The sequence below is a fragment of the Ceratotherium simum genome, chromosome 19, assembly GCF_057802395.1.
Source record: "Ceratotherium simum simum isolate JZ-2026a chromosome 19, ASM5780239v1, whole genome shotgun sequence".
Classification (NCBI taxonomy): domain Eukaryota; kingdom Metazoa; phylum Chordata; class Mammalia; order Perissodactyla; family Rhinocerotidae; genus Ceratotherium; species Ceratotherium simum.
The window spans coordinates 177684-194074 of NC_141918.1; the positions used below are offsets into that span (position 1 = coordinate 177684).

The 16391-nt window shown below is 40.2% G+C and overlaps 1 protein-coding gene across 1 annotated transcript; it reads left to right on the forward strand.

Moving 5' to 3' along the window:
- Positions 1 to 13779: 13779 nt before the first annotated feature.
- On the forward strand, positions 13780 to 14662 carry DPPA5 (developmental pluripotency associated 5). Its single transcript, XM_004422370.2, is given in 4 exon segments — positions 13780 to 13896; positions 13961 to 14135; positions 14605 to 14637; positions 14640 to 14662. Coding segments are annotated over 4 exon segments (348 nt in total).
- The last annotated feature ends 1729 nt before the right edge of the window (positions 14663 to 16391 follow it).

Genomic DNA, 16391 nt, shown 5'->3' on the forward strand with positions numbered 1-16391 from the left:
AGGTCTCACCTTCAGGTCTTTGATACATTTTGTGTTAATTTTTGTGTATGGAAAAATAACATGGTCTACTTTGATTCTTTTGCAAGTGGCTATCCAGTTTTCCCAGCACTATTTATTGAAGAGACTTTCCTTTCTCTCCTTTCTCAAGGATTAGCTGTCCATAGATGTGTGGTTTTATTTCTAGGCTTTCGGTTCTGTTCCATTGATTTATGTGTCTGTTTTTGTGCCAGTACCATGCTGTTTTGATTACTATAGCTTTGTAGTATGTTGTGAAGTCAGGGATTGTGATGCCTGCAGCTTTGTTCTTTTTCCTCAGGATTGCTTTACCTATTCGGGGCCTTTTCTTGCCCCATATGAGTCTTAGTATTCTTTGTTCTATTTCAGCGAAGAATGTCATTGGGATTCTGATTGGGATTGTGTTGAATCTGTAGATTGCTTTAGGTAGTGTGGACATTTTAACTACGTTTATTCTTCCAAACCATGTGCATGGGATGTTTTTCCATTTCTTTATGTCTCCATTGATTTCTTTCAATAATGTCTTATAATTTTCATTGTATAGGTCTTTGACCTCCTTGGTTAAATTTATTCCTAGATATTTTATTCTTTTTGTTGCACTTGTAGATGGGATTGTCTTTTTGAGTTCTCTCTCTGTTAGTTCGTTATTAGCATATAGAAACGCAACTGATTTTTGTAGGTTGATTTTGTACCCTGCAACTTTCCTGTAGTTGTTGATTATTTCTAATAGTTTTCCAATGGATTATTTAGGGTTTTCCATATAGAGAATCATGTCATCTGCAAACAGCAAGAGTTTCACTTCTTCGTTGCCTGTTTGGATTCCTTTTATTCCTTTTTCTGGCCTAATTGCTCTGGCTAGAACTTCCAGTACTATGTTGAATAACAGTGGTGAGGTTGGGCAACCTTGTCTTGTTCCTGTTCTCGGAGGAATGGCTTTCAGTTGTTTTCTGTTGAGTATGACGTTGGCTGTGGGTTTGTCATATATGGCCTCTATTATGTTGAGGTACTTTCCTTCTATACCCATTTTGTTGAAAGTTATCATAAATGGATGTTGGATCTCATCAAATGCTTGCTCTGCATCTGTTGAGATGATTGTGTGCTTTTTATTCCTCATTTTGTTAATGCGGTGTATCTCATTGATTTGCAGATGTTGAACCATCCCTGCATCCCTAGTATAAATCCCACTTGATCATGGTGTATGATCTTTTTAATGTATTGCTGTATTTGGTTTGCCAATATTTTGTTGAGGATTTTTGCATCTATGTTCATCAGCAATATTGGCCTATAGTTTTCCTTCTTTGTATTATCCTTGTCTGGCTTTAGTATCAGGGTGATATTGGCCTTGTAGAATGTGTTAGAAAGTGTTCCATTTTCCTCTATTTTTTGGAATAGTTTGAGAAGGATAAGTATTAAATCTTCTTTGAATGTTTGGTAAAATTATCCAGAGAAGACATTTGGTCCTGGGCTTTTGTTTTGGGGGAGGTTTTTGATTACTTGTGATTGGTCTATACAGATTCTCTATTTCTTCTCGGTTCAGTTTTGGGAGGTTGTGTGAGTCTAAGAATTTATCCATTTCTTCTAGATTGTCCAATTTGTTGGCATATAGTTTTGCATAGTATTCTCTTGTAATCCTTTGTATTTCTGTGGTATCCGTTGTAATTTCTCCTCTTTCATTTCTAATTTTATTGATTTCAGCCTCTCTGTTTTTCTTAGTGGGTCTGGGTAAGGGTCTGTCAATTTTGTTGATCTTCTCAAAGAACTAGCTCTTTGTTTCATTTATCCTTTCTACAGTTTTTGTTTGTTTGTTTGTTTGTTTCAATTTCATTTATTTCTGCTCTAATTATTACTATTTCCCTCCTTCTGCTGACTTTAGGCTTAGTTTGTTCTTCTTTCTCTAATTCTGTTAGGTGTAGTTTAAGGTTGCTTATTTGGGATTTTTCTTGTTTGTTAAGGTGGGCCTGTATTGCTATGAGTTTCCCTCTCAGGGCCACTTGTGCTGCATCCCACATGAGTTGGTATGGTGTATTTTCATTTTCATTTGTCTCCAGATATGTTTTGATTTCTCCTTTAATTTAATCAATGACCCATTGATTGGTTAGTAGCATATTGTTTAGTCTCCACATCTCTGTCATTTTCCCAGTTTTTTTCATGTGATTGATTTCTAGTTTCATAGCATTATGGTCAGAAAAGATGCTTGTTATGATTTCAATCTTAAATTTATGAAGGCTTCCATGTGCACTTGAGAAGAATGTGTAATCTGCTATGTTTGGATGGAGTGCTCTATATGTATCTATTAATTTAATCTCATCTAGTTTTTCATTTAAGTCTACTATTTCCATATTAACTTTATGTCTGGAAGATCTATCCATTGATGTAAGTGGGGTGTTAAGACCCCCTACTATTATTGTGTTGTTGTTAATATCTCCTTTTAGGTTTCTTAATAGTTGCTTTATGTACCTTGGTGCTCCTGTGTTGGATGTATATCTATTCATTAGTGATATATCTTCTTGGTGGTGTGTCCCTTTTATCATTATATATTGCCCCTCTTTGTCTCTCATTACCTATTTTATCTTGAAGTCTACTTTGTCTGATGTAAGTATGGCAACATCCTCTTTCTTTTGTTTGCCATTAGCTTGGAGTGTTGTCTTCCATCCCTTCACTCTGAGCCTGTGTTTGTATTTAGAGCTGAGATGTGTTTCCTGGAGGCAGCATATGGGTTGGGTCTTGTTTTTTAATCCATCCTGCCACTTTGTGTTTTTTGATTGGAGAATTCAGTCTATTTACATTTAGGGTGATTATTGATATAGGAAGGCTTAAAGTTGCTATTTTATCACTCATTTTCCACTTCTTTTGCATTCCCTTGTTTCTTGTCCCATGTGTTTTGGACTATCCGTTCAGTTTGGTAGTTCTGTATGGTGATTCTCTTAGTTTTCTCTTTATTTATCATGTGTGAATCTCTTCTGTTTAGTGGTTACCATGAGGTTTGTATAAAAATCTCGTGCATGAAATATACCATTTCCTGATGGCCTCTTATTACCTTAGACTAAGTCGACTCAATCCCCACCCTCTTCCCCTACTAAGTTATTGTTGTCACAACTTATTCAATCTTGTGTTGTGAGTTTGTGTTTAAAGTGATGGGGTTATATTTATTTTTGGTGTTTTTCCTTCCCTTAATATTTGATTTTATAATTAAGTGTTTGCTGACCCAGTCTGATAGAGAGCTGTAATTTTTCTGGTTTTGTCCACCTTTTTTTCTCCTTGCTCAAAGCTTTGTATCCCCTTTCTCTTTTTTTCCTTTTTTTCAAGCATAAGGGCCTTCTTGAGCATTTGTTGTAGTGGGGGTCTTGTGGCAATGAACTCTCATAGCTTTTGTTTATCTGGGAAAGTTATTATTTCTCCATCATATCTGGAGGACATTTTCACTGGATAGAGTATTCTTGGCCAAAAGTTTTTGTCTTTCAGAATTTTGAATATATCATTCTGCTCTCTCCTAGCCTGTAAAGTTTCTGTCGAGAAATCAGCTGAGAGCCTGATAGGGATTCCTTTGTAAGTTATTTTTCTTTTGTCTAGCTGCCCTTAATATTTTTTCTTTGTCACTGACTTTTGCCAGCTTTACTATTATATGCCTTGGAGAGGGTCTTTTCATGTTGATATATTTAGGAGTTCTATTGACTTGATTCACTGCTATTTCCAGCTCCTGCCCCAAGTTTGGAACATTTTTAGCTATTATTTCTTTGAACAAGCTCTCTGCTCCTTTTTTCCTCTCTTCTCCCTCTGGAGTACCTATAATATTTACGTTGCATTTCCTAGTTGAGTTGGATATATCTCGGAGAATTTCTTCTTTTCTTTTTAGTCTTAGTTCTCTCTCCTCCTCTCTCTGCAGCCTTTCTACATTTCTATCCTCCATATTGTAATTCTTTCCTCCATATTTTCAGCTCTGTTCTTTAGGGATTCCAGATTTTTATTTATCTCCTCCATTGTGTTTTTCATATCCAATATTTCTGATTGGTTTTTCTTTATATTTTCAATCTCTTTTGTGAAGAAATTTCTGATTCCATTGAATTGTCTATCTGTATTTTCAATGAATTACAATTCATTGAACTTTTTTATAATAGCTGTTTTGAATTCTCTGTCATTTAGGTTATAGATTTCTGTGCCTTCCAGATTGATTTCTGGGTGCTTGTCATTTTCCTTCTGTTCTGGAGATTTAATATATTTTTGCATAATGCCTGACGGTGTTGGCTTATTTTTACTCATACTGAAAATTTCTGGTCATGGCTTCCACCTTCTGCCACTGGATTGGGGTCAAGAGCTATGTGTTCTGAGTCAACTATGATCTGTGGGGGCTCTGGCTGATCAGCTGAGCTGAAGTACTGCTGAGCTGAAGTATGGCCAGGCTGAAGCAGCTGGGGCTGGAGCATGGCTGAGCCAGAGTGGTGGCAGCCGGAATGGCAGGGGCCATCACAGTGGTGTGGGCTGGGGTGGCAGGGGCTGAAGCAGTGGGGGCCAGTGCATGGCCTGGCCAGAATGGCAGGGCCCAGAGCATCAAGGGTTGGAGTGATGGGAGCCAGTGCATGGCCAGGCCAGGGCAGCAGGAGAAATTTTTTTTTACTTCTGCATCCCCTGCACCAAAACCATGCTTGAAACATAGAATGGGCTCCATAAATATTTATTGAATGAAAGAATGGGCAAAGTGTAGAGTACACTCACTCAGTGTGGCATCCACAAGCCATGTATGCAAGTAAAATGGTGCCTTGGCCAACTATTGAAGGGGAGAAACGCTTCACCTCTTTGGTTTGCAAATGTCCGTGACCTTTAAGCCAGTGGGGAAATCAGGTTTCCTTGAAATTAAATCCAGCCCTGCCTAATCCCAGACCCTCAATTTGCTGTTATTGTCTGACTCATCTCAGCATGGATCATACATCTCCAATTGATTCAAAGAAAATTTCAAGAAAACACAAACCTTTCCCTTAGTCTTTCACAATCATACTCTACACAGAACTGTGGAGAGGCGTTTTGTGTGTGTGTGTGAGGAAGATCAGCCCTGAGCTAACATCCATGCTAATCCTCCTCTTTTTGCTGAGGAAGACAAGCTCTGAGCTAACATCTATTGCCAATCCTCCTCCTTTTTTTTCCCCAAAGCCCCAGTAGATAGTTGTATGTCATAGCTGCACATCCTTCTAGTTGTTGTATGTGGGATGTGGCCTCAGCATGGCTGGAGAAGCAGTGCATTGGTGCGTGCCCAGGATCCAAACCCAGGCCGCCAGTAGCAGAGTGCTCACACTTAACCGCTAAGCCATGGGGCCAGCCCTGAAGAGGCATTTTTAACTCAATAATATATTCTGTGTATTTTTTGTTTTTAAATATATTTAACTCTGCCTCATTCTTTTAAAGATTGCCTATCCATATATCCATTAAAGAATACTTGCATGTGCTCTAAATTTTCACTATTTTAATGATTCTGAAAACACTGCAGAACACATGTACCTGGACCTTTTTCAAGTAACAAAGATTCCTAGAGACAGAATTGTGTGTACAATGGGATCCACCTTTATTATGCTGTGCTGGATTCTGTAAAGTGAACAAACATTCTGTTGTAGTTGTAGAACACTATTTAATATGATACTTAACACGATGCTATATATAATGTAAATGTCAAAAACTGTACATGATTCATCTATGTGTATGTTTATAAAAATTCTGGAATAAATCAAACTTAGCTATTAGATTATTTCTGATGGTAAAACTACAATAGGAATAGGAAATAGAGTTTTTCTCTTTCACTCTACCTCAATTTAACATTGTTTTAACTTATTTCCATCAAGCTGTTATCAATTTTAATATTTTTAAAACTAGTTTTAAAAGAGGCATGGCAAAATAAACAGAATCATAGTTTTTTAAAAATCCATTTGTGTATAAGTAAAAAGTCAAGTTCCTGTCCTGCCACTTATTACCCTAAGATAGTCATGGATAAGAATTTTAGTTGACTTCTCCCACACATGCTCTGCTCATTTATAATCATACATGCTTACCTCTGGGTATACTTGCATGTACACAAATGGCAACTGAACTTGGGCCCAGGAACCAGATGTGGAAGGGAGACAGGTTTGTGAATAATTTCAGAGGTGGAACTGACAACACTTGGGACTGATGTCTAGAATAGATAAAAGAGACTTGTTGGAAATGTTTTGAATGAGTGCTAAAAGTGTAGGTTTTAGAAAACAAAATAGGAGGAGGAGCCTTAGGGGTGATAAGGAGGTAATGAGTCCACTTTGGGACATGTAGAGTTTTAAAAGCCTCAAGGATGTGAAGATGGAAAAGTGTAATGGGCTATTGGTGAAGCACTCATGATTTTGGAAATCTATGTTTGGGAAATGTAATGTGGGTAGGTAGTTTAAGTCAGAATTGTAGACAAAACTACCTAAAGAGAATGGCAGAGGGTAATAAAGGGAAAGTGGTGAAGGATGGACTCAGGAGAACCAAAATTTAAGGTACAGACAGAGAAGGGAAGAAGGACAGAGAATGGGAGGCAAGGAAAATCATAAAGTCAGGGGAGTAAAGAAGAAGCAGAAGAAAATAAGTGCAAATGTACAAGCAGGATAAGAAATGTAAAAAAGAGTGTTGGATTAGATACTTAGGAGGTTATAAGAAATCGTCTACAGCAATACTGTCCAACTGAAATGTAATGCAAGACACATGATTTCAAATTTTCTCATATCCACAGTAGAAATAAACATGTGAAATAAATTTTAATAACATATTTTATTTAGCTTAACAAAGCCAAAATATTGTCATTTTAACATGTAATCAATATAAATTATTAACGAGATATTTTACTTTATTGTGGTATTAAAGTCATCAAAATATTATGTGTATTTTATACTTACAGCACATCTCAATTCAGATTAGATACATTTCAAGTCCTTAATATCCACTCATGACTAATGGCTACTATATTGTACAGGACAGGTCTAGAAAGTGAATTCTCTTGAAATGTAGAGACAGGTGTCATAGAATAAAGTGTTTAGGAATAAGTGAAGTGGACAGAAGTAGGAATATGAGTTTCTTTTCCAAGGAGTTGGAGTGACAGGAAGGATGGAGATTGGGCTGCAGCTGGAATGGGAGATGAGGAGTTGAAAGCTGATATTTCAGGATGAAACATCATTCCTGGCTGAGGTAAGAAGTCATGAGAGAAGGAAGGATTATTGAAGCATCATTCTGAAGAAGGAGCAGAAGGCAATGGGGTCATCTCTGGTATAGGTTTTGGCTTTGGATGAAGCAAAAACTAATGTTCTTTTCAGGAGGTAGAAGAGACCGGCAGGAGGAAGAAAGTTGAGGAAATGCCTATGTATTTTTCAGGTCTCAGATTTCACCTCACTATGGATGTTTCCAAAGATACCCTTTGTAATGGTTAGTTTTATGTGTCAACTTGGCTAGTCTATAGTATCCAGTTAATCAAATACTAAAGCAGTGGTTGCAGTTGGGGGTATTTTGTAGATGTAATTAACATCTACAGTCTGCTGACTTTAAGTAAATGAGTTTGTCCTCAATAAGGTGGATGGGCATCATCCAATCAGTTGGAGGGTCTTAAGAGGAAAACAGGTTTCCCTGGAGAAGAAGGAATTCTGTCACATCCACTCCTGCCCTAGCATTTCAACCATTTGTAAGTGTACAGTTCAGTGGCATTAAATGCATTCACAATGTTCTGTAACCATCACCACTCAAAACTTTTTTACCAGTCTTCCCCACAAATTTCAGACTTGCCAGCTACAAAATCTCATAAGCCAATTCCTTGAAATAAATTTCTTTATATGTATATGTATGTGTGTATGTATATGTGTGTGTATGTGTGTTTGTGTGCTTCTGGTTCTGTTTCTCTAGAGAACCCTGACTGATACACTCCTTGACTAGACTGATGACCTTCTTTTGTTCTCCTACAACACCTCATGCTTACTCCATCCTAGTACTTGTGACACCATATTGCAATTGCCTGTTTTGTTTTTCTTTCTCTCTTGAGGACAGAGATTGTCTTTCAGGAGTGTACCCAGCATCTAGCAAAATGCCTATCATATTGTAGGCAATTTCTGACTTTTTGATGAGTGAATGAATGGTTTAAATTCCTTTTATAAGGGAGGTGGTTTTTAGGCTGAGAGTGAGGCCACTGGCATGAGCTGAGGAAAATTTAGAGGAAGCTAGGGCTTTTTTCCTTACAAAGGACCCAGTCCTGTCAAAGCCTTGACTTCTCCTGAGAGAATCTTTTTTTTAATGAGAAATACATGGTTTCATGTTGGTCTGTGGAAACTGGAGGATGGTAATGGAGTTCATTACAATCATCAGTGGTTGTTCTGGAGGAAAAAAACCAGCAATGATCAGGCATTTCCAGATAACACCTGGTACAGTGGAAAGAAGAAGAAAGGTTCTGAGTGAGACAAACTTAAGTCTCTGAGTTTTAAAACTCATTATAAAGCAATAGTCATTTCTATAATGGCCCATATTTAGAATACCAGACAGCTGAATTTTGTAGTGTCGTTGGTAAAAAACTAGAAATTCTAAGCTATGGGAAAAATCAGAGAACTTAGAAAAAGTTCACTTATATGCAAGAATCTTCCCATAAGTGATAAAGTAAACAGCATTAAACAATCAGCAAGTTAGATAATATTTAATAAATGGAATGAGGTGGTAACTAATGATGAAAAATAAAATTTACATTGACTTCCATTTTAAAGCATAAGTCAAACATTCTTGATCAATTCAAATAAATATAAGAAGATTGGTGAAAGTTATACAGCCTTTACTGAGTCCCTGATCTTGTCCAAGGATGCACAGTTTGGGAAAGGTGATAGAAATAGGATATAAAAGTCCATCAGATGTGTAGTCCTATATCAAGAACACACAGCAGGTGCTATAAAAGTGACTAACGGGTAAGAGTAATTTTAGTTAGTTATATATCTTACTCAAACCCAATTTTCAGGGATTCTTTTCTTAAGAGTATTTTTTTATTACATCTTTTCTTCTATTTTAGATCTTCCTACTCCTGCTTTGGTATATCCTCTCATGGTCTAGATTCAAAAACACCAAAGTCTACTGTAAAGAAAGATTTATCATCATCCATACATCCCACTTTATTTATTTTTTTATTTTATTTTTTTAATTGAGGTCACATTGGTTTATAACATTATATACGTTTCAGGTGTACATCATTATACTTCAACTTCTGTATAGACTGCATCATGTTCACAACCAAGAGTCTAGTTTCCACCTGTCACCATATATATGTGCCCCTTTACCCCCTTTTGCCCTCCCCCCACCCCTTTCCCTCTGGTCACCACCAATCTGTTCTCCATATCTATGGCGTACATCCCACTTTAAACAAGACAAGTTGCACGGAGCTGTAGTGTAATTATCAACATAGTTGCATCTGGCTCCAGGGTCCACATACTATGTTATAGGCCTGAAAAGTAACTGATTACAATTAGTTCTTTTAGGAAAGTGACGTCAGCATCAGGTGGAGTGAGCTGTTCCCTTAGTCTCTCCCCCCTAAGTTACAACCAGACATTCATTAACCAACAGAGGACTCCCTACAAAGCACAACAGGGCACCTGAGAGATCCACAAGCCATACGTCTGAAGGTGGGGGTACTGGATGCCCAGGAAGCAGTGGGAGGAGATGAGCAGATCTCCTCTCCCTCCCCAGTGGAGGCGATCTAGGTCACGGGTCCTCAGGCAGCAGCTGGCATGCAACTGTAAGAGGAGGTTGGGGAGCAGGCAAGCCTGTGCAAAAAGCTTTCACTTTTGGAGTTGCAGCCCAGCAACAGGAATGCTCCACACTGAGTTGTGTGGCTCAGCCACCACATGGGCACCCCCACCAACTGCAGCAGCCCAGGTGAACCGACTAGGATGCAGATCAGGCCTGGGCACACATGAAAGATAGTGCCCTTCCCTTCCCACCTAGTGCACCAGCTCAGCCAGTCCCTGGCCAAGGCAGCAGATCCACACTAGAGTGCCTGCTCCTGTGTGTGTGACACACTAGTATATGCAACCAGTGGGCAAAAGCAAACAAGCCCTATTGTCACTATTTCCAGCACATGAGGTGGCTTCAGAAAACACAGGTCTGGCCCCCAGTGGTGGCAGGTGCAATCTGTGACCTGAAACTACCACTAAGTGCCAGCAAATGATCACTTCATCAAACACCATGAAGAACTATATTAACACTCCAGAACAGAAGGAAAATGACAAGTCTCCAGAAAACGATCCTGAACTCACAGAAATTTACAATCTAAATGAGAGAGAATTCAAAATAGTTGCCATAAAGAAACTCAATGAGTTATGAGAAAACTCAGAAAGACAGTTCTATAAGCTCAGAATAAAATTAATGGACAAGAGGAATTCTTCACAAAAGAGATTGAAACTCTAAAAAAAAACAAAAAGAAATTCTGGATATGAAGAACAGAAAGAATGAGATAAAAAACAATCTAGAAAGCTTAAAAAACAAAGCTGACATTATGGAGGACAGAGTTATTAATTTAGAGGACAGAAATATAGAAATGCTTCAGGTGGAGGAGAGAGAACTAAGGCTTTAGAAAAATGAAGAAATTATTCATGAAATATCTAACCCAATTAGGAAATACAACATAAGGATTATAGGTATTCCAGAGGGAGAAGGAAGAGAGAAAGGAACAGAGAGCTTGTTCAAAGAAATAACAGCTGAGAACTTCCCAAACCTGGGGAAGAAACTGGACATACAAGTATATGAAGCCAATAGAACTCCTAATTACATCAATGCAAAATGACCTTCTCCAAGGCATATAATAATAAAAATGGCAAAAGCCAGTGACACAGAAAAAATATTAAGGGCATTAAGGGCAGCAAGGCAGAAGAGAATAATCTACAGAGGAACCCCTATCAGGCTTTCAGCAGATTTCTCAGCAGAAACCTTACAGGCTAGGAGACATTGGAATGATATATTCAAAATACTGAGAGACAAAAACTTTCAGCCAAGAATACTCTATCCAGCAAAACTATCCTTCAGATACAATAGAGAAATAAAAGCTTTCTCAGATAAACAAAAGCTGAGAGAGTTCATCACCACTAAACCTGCCTTACAAGAAATTATGAAGGGAGCCCTCCTACCTGAAACAAAAAGGCAAAGGTATAAAAGCTTGGAGCAAAGATAAATAGAAAAAATCAGAAAACTGCATCTCTCTATCAGAATAGGTTAGCAAACGCTTAATTGTAACATAAAAGATAAAGGGAAATACAGCACCAAAAATAACTATAAACACTTAATTTTAATCACAAACTCACAACACAAAACAGAATAATTTGTGACAACAATAACTTAGACAGGGAAGAGGAAAGGGATGGAAACTGCTTAGGCTAATGAAGATGAGAGTCTATCAGAAAATGGACTATCTCATCTACAAGATCTTTTATACAAACTTCATGGTAACCATTAAACAAAAAATTAGAACAGAAACACAAATCATAAATAAAAAGAAAACTGAGAAAACCATCACAGATAACCACCAAACTGAAATGGCAGTTAGAAACACAAGGGAAAATAAACAATAGAAATATCGAACAACTAGAAAGCAAGACATAAAATGACAGTATCAATCCCTCATATATTAATAATCACTCTAAATGTAAGTGGATTGAATTCTCCAATAAAAAGACACAAAGTGGCTGGATAGACTAAAAAAAAGACCCAACAATATGCTGCCTCCATGAAACACATCTCAGCTCTAAAGAAAAACACAGGTTCAGAGTAAAGGGATGGAATATGATACTCAAAACAAATGGGAAGCAAAAGAAAGCAGGTGTTGCCATACTTATATTAGACAAAGCAGACTTCAAGATAAAAAAGGCAGTGAGAAACCAAAAGGGGCAGTACATAATGATAAAAGGGACATTCCACCAAGAGAACATAACACTCATGAATATATATGCACCTAATACAGGAACACCAAAGTATACAAAGCACCTACTAACAGGCCTAAAGGGATAAATTGACAGCAACATAATAATAGTAGGGGACCACAACACCCCACTTACTTCAATGGATAGACGATCCAGGCAGAAAGTTAATAAGGAAATAGTGGACTTAAATGAGAAGCTAGACAAGATGGACTTAATAGATATATATAGAACACTCCATCCAAAAGCAGCAGAATACACATTCTCCTCAAGTGCACATGGAACATTCTCAAAGAATGACCATATGTTGGGAAACAAGGCAAGCCTCAATAAATTTAAGAAGATTGAAATCATATCAAGCATCTTTTCTGACCACAATGCTATGAAACTAGAAATGAACTATAAGACAAAAGCTGGGAAAGTCACAAATATGTGGAGACTAAACAACATGCTACTGAACAACCATTGGATCAATGAAGAAATCAAAGGAGAAATCAAAAAATACCTGGAGACAAATGAAAATGAAAATACATCATACCAACTTCTATGGGTGCAGCAAAAGTGGTACTAAGAGGGAGATTTATAGCAATACAGGCCCACCTCAACAAGAAAAATCTCAGATAAGTAATCTTAAACTACACCTAATAGAACTAGAAAAAGAAGAAACAAAGCCGGAAGTCAGCAGAAGGAGGGAAAGAAAAATTAGGGCACGACATTGGCAAACCAGTAGTCCATTCATCCCATTATTGGTGATGCTAATATCGGTCTTTGGTTAAGGTGGCTTCTGCTCTCCAAGTCTCTGTCGTGAAGAATGTTTTCTTCTTTGTAATTCATAATCCATGGCCTAGGACTTCTAGACTTTCTGAACATCCAGTTCATTAATAACCTTTCATTTGGTAGTTTCAGCCATTGATCATTATCTAAATTGATTACACTCGTGGTTGAAAAGAACCCACAGTTTTTGATTTTGAAGAAGTGTGCCTTAAGAAATTGTCAAAATAGCCAGCTGAGGGGATATTAGATGGTATCAGAACATGGTCTTGGAAAAAGCCAACTTCTTCTCCATCTATGAAGCCATAAAACATTAAAATCACACCCTCATCAGTGAATCTAGTGCATCAATTGAGTCAATATGTTTTTTAAATGTTTATTTAGAGCCCAAAGCCTGAATGGCTAGGCAAGGCACACATGAGCTTCCAAGTTGTGGCAGATTCAAAATTTCCAGATTCAGGGACTTCCAGGAACATGAACCATGGAGGCACTTTAGAGGCCCCATCACGTCCCTTGAAGACAATGAATTTCCAAATCCAAATTTTCCTCTTGTTAAATGGCACGAATCAATTCTGAGTCCCCCAAAGTTGCAGAGGTTGCCAGTGAAGTGAAGCCCCCTGGTCCAGCCCCTTTAGACCAAGGAGAAACGCACCCTCCTTTGGAACATGAGAAGCAGGAACTCAATTTGGCAGCTCCCAGGTGGTCCTTGTGCCCTCAAACCTGTACTCCCACTTTTCCGGGTTCAGGGCCAACCACTCCTTCCTAGGGAAGTGTCCACATCCCTAGGATGCGCTCATCCCACGCACTCCCACAGCCAATGGATTCTGGGAGTCAATGCAGGTAGAAACCCTTGCACACTCAGAGACAGCTGGGCCCACCAGCGCTGGGGAGAGAAGAGAGCGATGGAGACGGCCCCGCATGAGGCTAAGCCCCCACACGGGCGAGGGAGCGCCATGAGCGTGGGATCGGGCTGCTGGCCTGGGCGCGCCTGCCTGCGAGCGGACTCTGGGCACCCGCGTTGGACGTCTCTGCTAGGCCTAGTGGGGGTCAGAGCGTGTGCAGTTTCGAAGCCCTCAAGATGGGGACGCTGCCAGAACGGAAAGACATCCCACTGTGGGTGAAAGTTCCCTAAAACTTGAAAGATCCCGAGGTGTTCCAGGTCCCGACATGTGTGCTAGACCCAGGCCTGTCGGGGGTGCCTGACCTGGCATCTCGGCTTCCGTGGCCGCAGCGCTCATCTCCTTCCCCAGACAGACCAGGATGGATCTTGAATCCCATACATAGAGCAAGTGAGTAAAACCATGCTCGAGCTGAAGGTTCTGGAACACTCCGACCTCACCGAGGTTGTGGTTTAGGGCTCTTCCTTGTACAAGATCCGGACCACGTGGATGCTCCAGTCCATGGCCAACTGGTACTGCCAGCAGCAGGAGCGAAGTGAGGGGCTGGGTGAGGAGGTGCCTAGGTCAGACCACGTGGGCGGCCTTGCTCCCTTTCCTCCAGCCCTTCTTCTCACCACTGCCTTCCTAGCACCTCCCTGCAACCCCACCCGTACCTTGGGCATCACCAGAGGGGCCTCGGTGCCAGGGCTGTCCCTGAGGCTCCTTTGGTAGTGCCCTCCATTGGTCCCAGGGACCCTGGAGTTAGACTACAAGGAGCGGGGGCCTGGAGTTGGCCTCATAGAGCAGGGTTATTTGGGATCTAAACCTGGCTCCTCTTCCCCCACCGCCAGCTTCTTGGAGAATGTTGGAATGGGCCCAGTGGCACCAGTTCTGAGGTTTCTGAGAATCTCAGGCCCAGAACGCGGGGCTGGGAGGTCCCAGAAATGAACACTGACAGAGGCTGAGAATCGTTCAGGCTCTTCCCTTCTCCCCTCACTCACACCTGCTGTTGCCTTCTGCTGCAGGGATGTTCAAACTTGAGGAAGCCATGAATGCCCTCAACTAGGCCCTTGGAGGAAGTGAAGCCAGTTTGCATCCAGCTCACCTGGGACCAGGATATAGAGAGTAGGCTGTGGCCAGAGCTGGAGTGGGTCTGGCCTGATTTAAACTCTGCTCCAGCCTGACAAGAAAAAACCAGCTGGGTTTAGGTCTATGCCCTTCCCTCTGAGTCCTGATGTGACTTTTTTCCCCCAAGGTTGCTAATTAAAGAATAAAATTTTAAATAAATAGTTCTTTGACCTGTGGTTGAAGTATTGGTGATAACATCACAGCTGAGGTGGCCCTTGAGCTTAACCCATAATTGAAACCCCCAAAGCTAGAAAGAGGTCCAAGAGCACACTTGGCTAGGATGAAAAAAAATGGTCTAGGAGCCAAGTTCTGAAATGCAGCTCTGAACAAAAACTAGTCAATCTATAGGAGATGTGATAGTGTCTGGAACTGACCTGGACTCTTTCAAAAATAATAACCTATAGTAGGTCATACAACAGGTAGAAAATAAAAAGCAAATATTCTCCAAAAAATATATAGAAGCACCAGTACCTTCTCAGTATAGCAGTTTTAGATCTTTGTGAACTGTAGCAGTTATATCCTTTTAAACTTAATAGAAGACTGCTAACTGGCTTCTCATCAGCATTTAGTCTGCTGCAGAATGTTAAGTTGAACCTTGAAGAAAATTCAGCCTTACAGATAGGTATATGGAAAAGGAGAACCTCACAGACTCTTGAAAGGGTCTCTTTGATTCTCCACCACACTTACAGAATTGCTGCACTAGGCCCCCGAAGGGTAAGTGGAACTGGGGGTAGATGAGGGCACTACCATAGGCGGGGCTCACTCCTGATGGTTGAGGGTCCATAGGAATGGGGACTACAGTTTTCCCTGGTAGAGACTAGTTTTGTAGTTCACAAACCAGAATGAATCCCACTTAGGGAGCTTTCAGGCCCTAAGACCTTAGCCAAGTTGTTTGACCCCCTCAGTCTCTAAATCAAAGATAATAGCATCTGTCCCCATATGAAGTTGTGAGGTTTAGCTGTTAATATATGCAGGGTACTTAGAACAGGCATCACACATAGTAACTAATGTTGACTATTTCTTGGAGAGATTGACCAATAATGGGAGAGAAAACTAACAATGAGCCATTTTTTGTGAGAGACAAATGTGGCGTGGCCATCAGACAACTGCTCTCCCCCTCACAATCAGTAAGGGAAAGCACCATTTTGGCTCAAGGGTTCAGGCCAAAGCCTGGGAGCCATCTTTGATGCCTCACCACACACATGAAAGCTATGAGCAAGCCTAGCCAATTTGACCTTCATAAAAATACCCAGAATCTGAGCCCTTCCCACACCTGCACCTAATCCAGCACCTCCCCCGTCCTGCCTTGCTGGGACTACTGAAAGAGACTTTTAACAGTTCCCAGTGGTTTTTGTTTCAGGTATTTCACAGTCTGTTCTTTAGCCAGGCTTAAATTTTTTTTTTTCTAATGAATGCCTTTATTTATTTATTTATTTATTTATTTATTTAGTGAGGAAGATCAGCCCTGAGCCAACATCCCTGCCAATCCTCCTCTTTTTGCTGACAAAGATTGGCCCCGGGCTAACATCTGTGCCCATCTTCCTCTACTTTATGTGAGAAGCCGCCACAGCATGGCCTGACAAGCGATGCGTCGGTGCGCTCCCGGGATCCAGGCCCCAGCCGCCAGCAGCAGAGCATGTGCACTTAACCGCTACGCCATGGGGCCGGCCCCTAGCCAGGCTTA